A 7,500-nucleotide genomic window follows, 5' to 3' on the forward strand; every position below is an offset into this window, starting at 1 on the left:
TTTATTTACTTTTAAAGGAAACCACCCTGTTTGACAAGCTGTTGTGTTACACTGAAGGCAGTGATAACTGTCTTTTTGAGAAAAAAAGAGATAAAATTAGTTGAGATGGGTCTGGAACTGCTGTTGTGGAATCCTCTTTGCTTGAAAACAAATAACAAATACACAGAAGGAGAGGGAAGAGAAGAACAGAGCTAGCAATTGCAGCTTCTGTTTCTTATGCTTTTAACTGCCACCTCGCTGCTGCAGAAAGACTGTCTTGCCAGCCACACCACAGTCTGATCAAATTGTACCACTGTTAAGTCAAGACATTGCTTTCTACTTCGTTTTGGGTTTGGTTTTGGGTTTTTCAATTGGCAGGTTTGCATCAGCGTTTCAATGATTCAGCCTTCGTCACCAAGTCAGGCTCTTATTCAGTAGGTGGCAGATAGTAAAGGAAAAGAAGAGACTAGAAACTTGAGAAAAGAAATAACAACAGGAACTCACTGCTCATCACAACTTCTAATTAGTCTTGCAGGACTTAGCCAGAGTTTATGTGAACTCAGCAATGTCATCTGGGTTATTTCTTCGGCTCTGTCTGGACAGGCTATATCTATCTCTCAGCATCTGGATAATCAAGGAAACAGCTAGCAGGTCAGCCAGGGGGATCAAACTTACTTTGTCCAAACCATCCATTGTCCTAACGTCAGTGTCAAATTAGAGATCCCAACAAGCAGTGATGGATGGAAAAGCCATAAAGAAATAAGTAATTCTGTCCCGAAAGCAGGGTTTGAATAATATACAGTGAGTGAGTGAGGGGCCACATGCTGAGAAACCAGAATAAATCCTGAATACCTAAACAGCTATTAATGAGCATCGCCCATCTGGTATGCTAGCTGAGGCAGGGGTCCTGCAAAAAATAATAGCATGTGGCCATGTAATTTAAGAACCGTATCATAATATACATGCACAGTGAGCTCATATTAAAATTGCCTAGGCAACCTTTGTTCTTACATATCCTTAATTTTGGAGAGCATGGATCTGCAAAATTATTAATAATATTTTTCTGTAGGACTGTGGAAGCTCTGTCTACACACCAATTTAGTCTTCAGTGCAATATTGGCCTGTATAATGACCAAAGTGCTGATTTGGGAGTGGAGGTGAGGGCTTATTCAAGGTTCTGTAGTAGCAAAATTTTAACTTTTTTCTTACTGCATCATTTCTCGCATACAGTGACATGAATTACAAGAAGGGAGCATTAGTAAAGTGGAAAACAGGTGAAATAATAATTGCAGGTGAACATAAAAGAGAAGCACAAAAATGCAGGCGCAAAAGAAGAAACCGTAAGGCACAAAATGAAGTTCACTGGAGGATAATAAATGATGATAAGAAAATCATTGATGTAAAGATGTAATAAATGTATTTTTAAAAACTTTTCTTGCCATTCTTTCTGTGCCTTGCTTATCATGTCTGGTTCAAGGTTCAGAACCTTGATCTTTCCGATTCTGATTTGCAGGGAAAACACTGCGCATCTTTTTAAGAAGAGGGAAAACCCTGAAAGGTTATGCCTAGAAAGCTGGTTTTTATCCCTTTTGCTCCTTTTCACTAAAAAAGCCAATTCTGGATCAGCAGCTAATAAAGTCAACACAATGGGAAGCACAGGAAAGAATTCAGGCTAGAATAGAAAAAGCATTTGAAAGAGATGACTTAAATGAACTGGATTATCAGATCAAATGACCAAATAAAATTAATCTCAGAATGCTTTAAAAACTGCCAAAGCAATCACAAAATAATGAGGAATGTGGGAGGTGAGGCAAGGTTCAAGAGCCCTGAGAACAGTGATCGTAGTGCCTATGCCTGCAAAGACCAGAAGGGTGGAGTCAGGAGTTACTCAGCTAAATCACAGCGAAATACCAGAATAATCAAACCATTTGCAAACAATTTAACCGTGAGCAGAATAAAATAAAAATTGAAAGATGGACACATCACATTACATTGCAAAAGGTTTCCAAGAGCGTGATTGCCTTACGTGGAAAACTTACCTTAAGAGATCCCCTCTTTTTACAAATATCTCTTATTTTGCTTGCAGACTGCAGCCCCTCTGCCCCATTGACGGTCGATTTGGACCCCGCAGCCAGGACGAAATCCCACTGCGAGCTCTGCAGTTCAAGCGAGGGCTTCTCCATGAATTCCGAAAGGGCAATGCCACCAAGGAACAAATACGACTGCACAATCTGGTTCAGCAGCTCCCCAAGGCCATTATCATTGGGGTGCGGAAAGGAGGCACCCGAGCACTGCTGGAGATGCTGAACCTTCATCCCGCAGTGGTCAAAGCTTCTCAAGAGATTCACTTCTTTGACAATGATGAGAACTATGCCAAGGGGATCGAGTGGTACCGGAAAAAAATGCCTTTTTCTTACCCTCATCAAATAACAATTGAGAAAAGCCCTGCATATTTTATTACTGAGGAAGTACCTGAAAGGATTTACAAAATGAACTCATCTATCAAATTATTGATCATTGTCAGGGAACCTACCACAAGAGCTATTTCTGATTACACTCAGGTGCTGGAAGGTAAGGAAAGAAAGAACAAAACTTACTACAAATTTGAGAAGCTGGCTATTGATCCTAATACCTGCGAAGTGAACACTAAGTATAAGGCGGTGAGAACCAGCATCTACACAAAACATCTGGAGAGATGGTTAAAATACTTCCCAATCGAGCAGTTTCATATAGTGGACGGCGACCGGCTCATCACAGAACCACTGCCAGAACTCCAGCTGGTTGAGAAGTTCCTAAATCTTCCTCCAAGGATAAGTCAGTACAATTTATACTTCAATGCCACCAGAGGGTTTTACTGCTTGCGATTTAACATTGTCTTTAACAAGTGCCTGGCGGGTAGCAAGGGACGCATCCATCCAGAGGTGGACACCTCTGTCATTACCAAATTGCGCAAGTTCTTTCATCCTTTTAATCAAAAATTTTATCAGATCACTGGGAGGACATTTAACTGGCCCTAGACTAAATTTCATACCACACTTTCTGTTGCACCTGAGGCATGCAATAAATGTCTCTGCTAAAATATGCACTTTTCATAGACACGGCTATCAAAGTAACTTTTTTTCATGCATACGTGTACATATGCAGTGTGTGACCAAATATATGGTGGGATCAATTTTTTCTACAGAATAGTAACTAACATAAATTTACTGTCAGCATAGTTGTATCTTTTAAGATATAATAATAAAGGGAAAGGAGGTATTTAGGGAAATAAAGTCAGACACCGTCAAAAGGGTCAGTATTCCTCTCACTTAGTGAAGTGTTTATGTGACATACTTATTGATCTAATAAGAATGTTAGTCATGCCATTAAAATTCATGTCAAAAGTCTGTGAAGCTGTGAGCAAACATAATCTTCAGGCTATATTTGGTATGTATATTGCTAAAGGAATACTGACACTTTACACACAGTGCTGAATTTTTACAATGAGAGTGGATAGTACTATTTTCTTATTATTTGAAATTAATATCTTATCTCATACAAACAACATTGTTTCAGAGTTCCTGTGGTGAGTTTGCACTATTGTTTTATTGTATGGACCATAGTGTCACTTGTAGCATGTCAATCATGTGTCAAAAAAAGGTCAAATAATTTTTAATTCTATGCTTGTGTGTCAACAAAGCTAAACATTGTGTACATAGTGTACAATGTTTGTAAATACTGGTTTCACACTAAGTAATTCTATTTTGTAAACTGAATATGGCTATTTAATTTATTGTGAAAATTAAATTTATTGTGGTATTTAAAAATGGAATGGATTAAAATTACCTATATGTGCAATGGCTTTTCACCTTTGCTTGATGTACATCAGCGTGGTCCCTTAGCCCAGACAGATCATGTGCATGGGTATGAGAGAGCGCTGCACACGTAAACTTGGTTTCTAGATGGTTGAGAAAACTGATACGTGCAGTGAAGCTGAGTTTATTAAAAAACTCATCCATCTGGGAATCTGGTGTAATGCACACCTCAGAGAACATTATTGCTGTTCTGTTGCAGCAGTTTGCTATAATTAATACAGTTGCAGTAGCCCGTGAGGCTAAAGAATGACTGCAAAAGTGTACTATAACCAGGTGCATCAAAAAAGCAGAGCCACCATTAAAACCAAGATGACAGACAGACAAGATTAGAAGAAGAGTTATAGAGATTTCAACACCAAAAGCTGGTGATGTTCCACAAGTCAAAGAAAACAATTGTGATACCTCTGCTTTTATCTAGTAATATATGCACTTGCTCCAACCAACCAACCACAGTGTTATTACTGGTACAGATAGGTCATGTTCCCATTCAGTAAGGGACAAGAAATTAGCTCAGGAAATGAGTATTTTCATGCTTTATACATTGTATGGCTCTTAAAGACTCATAAGCAAAAGTATAAAAGCAATTGAAAAATTTCCTTTAAAATAAGAAAAAAAAAAGAGAAAAAACACCCCAAACCAACCACTTTAAAACCAACATCTAAAGATTGATGGGGACACAGATTTTGGAAGTATCCAGAACATCTGAATATTCTGAGCTACAGTATCAGAGTAGCTGGTAGTTCAGATTCTAATAAAATAAGTTTTCCCTGTGGGCTGTTTATCTTGCTCGTGATTTGGAAGCATTGGTTTTCTAAATAAGTGATTTTTAAAACTCTTGTGAGAGATTGCTGCTTGTCTTGCTGTATCTTTAATCATATGTGCTAGCACTGTGAGCAATGTGCCCTTTCTTCATGCTGCTTCAGAGCCTTGCCAACACAACACGGTAGAGCATATGTGAAATTTTCCGCAGTAGCTACAATACTACTCACTGTTTTCCTGTATGAGAGCCATTTATCCCGCCCACATCCAGACATAAAGGCGGAGATATTTAACTCATCTAATAGCAATCAATGAGGAGATTTTATCCAATTTTACATTTTCACGATCTTCAGGTGAGCAGACAGATTCCAGATGGCTTTGGGTGATACTGGCTTCATGTAGTCCTGGCTGCAAACTATGACTGAAGGCTGAAATGTTATTTTCAATGAAAGGGACAAATTAGGCCAAAGTTACCTCTAAACATGAAATATGCATATTAAATTAATATCTCTCTGCACTGATCAGAAAAATCACGGAGACTGTGATCTAACTGATACACTTCCACTGAGCCTTCAGTGCAATGTCCTCAACTCTTTCTGACATTACCTAGTGAAGAGAAAATTTCAAGACTGGTTCTTAATACACAGATCCAACGCACCACCCAAAGCACACTGCTAGGTTAATGGGGGTTTTGCTGCAGTATTCATAACCAGTTTGAGAAGTTCTGACCTTATGGTATTTACCTTTTTGGGAGCAATTTGTGAATAATTCATTGCAACCTCCTTGCTTTGCTTTCCAAATCCTGAGTGAATAATTTCTATTCAAATTGATCATGACTGTTCAGACTGGGAAGAGCACTCTTAGCTGGAGTTTATGATTGCAGAGTGATGCACAGCTATATGAAGTTGCAGCTGTTAACTTACAGTATTCAAGTTCTCTAAAGACTTGCATCTTTCATATTTTCTGTACTGTCAAATAGCAGTCTTCACAGCTTTGATAAATGTTTGGATAAAAAACTGCTAATATTTCTGTGCGTTTTTATCAGATTGTCCCAGCTGCTATTTAAACTACATAGAACAACAGTTTGCAGCATAAAAGAATATCAGAGATTCAATTGAAATTGTATTTTCAGAAATCAGTATATAAGTATATAAAGGACTGACATTTGGAGATCAATGATTCATTTAACAGTAACCCACTACACTGCCTTTTCTTAAGGAAAGCAGAATAAGCACGATGAAAATGTATTTGCCTATTTTAATGGACTTTTTCCTTTGGTTTTTTTTTCCTTTTTCTTTTTTTGCCATGATGTCTAAGCGTACAAGAGAGACATTTTTGGCAACATATTTCATTATAGTACTCCAAGATTTTTAAGAGGCAACGATCACAAACTGAAACACAGGAGGCACCATCTGAACAGCAGGAAACTTTTTTACTGTGAGGCTGACAAAGAGCTGGCACAGGTTGTCCAGAAAGGTTGCAGAGTCTCCATCACTGGAGATATTCAAAAGCTATCTGAACACAGTTCTGAGCAACTGGCTCTTGGTGGTCCTGCTTAAGCAGGGGGTTGGACCCCCCTTCCAACCTCAACCACTCTGTGATCCTTGTGAAAGTCTCCCTCTACTATTAATGTTCTTCTTCAGTATTACCCATTAGTTCAGCATTGCACTGACCACAAAGGTCCAAGCTCAGTGCCACAAGCCAGTCCAATCCCTGTTCAAACCCAAACTGTGGAAGCACTACTGTGCATGTTTACTCCCTGGCTAGCTGACCTAACTCATATTGGGAGCCCATGCAACTTACTGGAACCCTCTATTATTGGAGAAGGTGAGGAAGTAACTTAAAGAAATCTTTCTTTTTCCCATTCTGGATGACCTCAGCTATGATGATGAGTGGCAGAAGGTATAGTAATTCAAGGTCCATAGCAGGTAAACTTCCAGAAAAAAGAATTTAGTGAAGCTCTTTTCAAGAAGCTCACAGTAAACAATGTCTCTTGCATGGTATTGTCTACAGCAAGACTGTAAGGTACACCAATAAACTTGAGGAATACAGCCATTAAAATTTGTTCATATATGCCTATTATTTAAATTCTCTGCAGTTCCAAATTACATTATCAGCTACTTACAGTAGACACATGCCTTAGGGATATACCCAGAACATGTGGACTGCTTAGTGAATGCAAAAGATTCATGTCTGAATGTACGTGATAAAGATTTAACTTATATTGCTTCTCCTTTTTGATTTGAGTTATATTAAAACCAAAGTGTAGATCATAATTTGAAGAAAACCGAAGAAAAAGTTCAATCAACCCACAAACACATGACAATAAAATTTTAGAGAAACTTAATTTCCCTGTCCTCAATATAGGTTCCTTGATACTAATGAGACTTGTTGAGATCATTACTTAGCAAGCTAGAACTATTTTATTCTAACAATTAAATGTTAGCAACAGTGACAGAATAAAGCTCCTATAAAGTTGCTGGTTTGTATGAAGCTTTCAAATGATGCTTTTGTAATAGACAAGACTTTACTACTTCAATGCTCACAGACCTATGGTGTTAAGCTTAAAGATTTCATGCATTTGAGGCCTTTCTAAATTCCACAATTCTGCTTCCAGATATTTTCAATTTAACGGAATAAAGTTATTATTAAAGTGGAGTACCTAAATTCCACACTGAAGTCATTGCATCCAGTTATTTTGCAGACATGATTTCACACATGCAACTGGTTTATCTCCCATGCAGTAGGGTTGAGTGCTCTAACAAAAGGTGTTTGCTTGCAGTTTAACTGATATATCTCATTGAAGTTCCAGCAGTAACATATGACTGAAATGAATTATCTGCTTCTCTGGAGAAGGCTAAAGACAGAGCCATCACTGGAAGGGATTTTTAATACCCACTTGAAAAAG

The 7,500-nt window shown here is 38.2% G+C and overlaps 1 protein-coding gene across 2 annotated transcripts in view; it reads left to right on the forward strand.

The window, feature by feature from the left end:
- HS3ST5 (heparan sulfate-glucosamine 3-sulfotransferase 5) overlaps positions 1–3,816 on the forward strand; it is a 195,644-nt gene extending 191,828 nt beyond the window's left edge. For both annotated transcript variants that reach the window (XM_055715004.1, XM_055715003.1), the window contains one exon: positions 2,066–3,816. In XM_055715004.1, the coding sequence (XP_055570979.1) occupies positions 2,066–2,996 (931 nt within the window). In that variant the 3' untranslated portion in view covers positions 2,997–3,816. The remainder of the gene's footprint in view (positions 1–2,065) is intronic.
- The last annotated feature ends 3,684 nt before the right edge of the window (positions 3,817–7,500 follow it).

Source organism: Falco cherrug, chromosome 6 (assembly GCF_023634085.1).
Source record: "Falco cherrug isolate bFalChe1 chromosome 6, bFalChe1.pri, whole genome shotgun sequence".
Lineage (NCBI taxonomy): Eukaryota > Metazoa > Chordata > Aves > Falconiformes > Falconidae > Falco > Falco cherrug.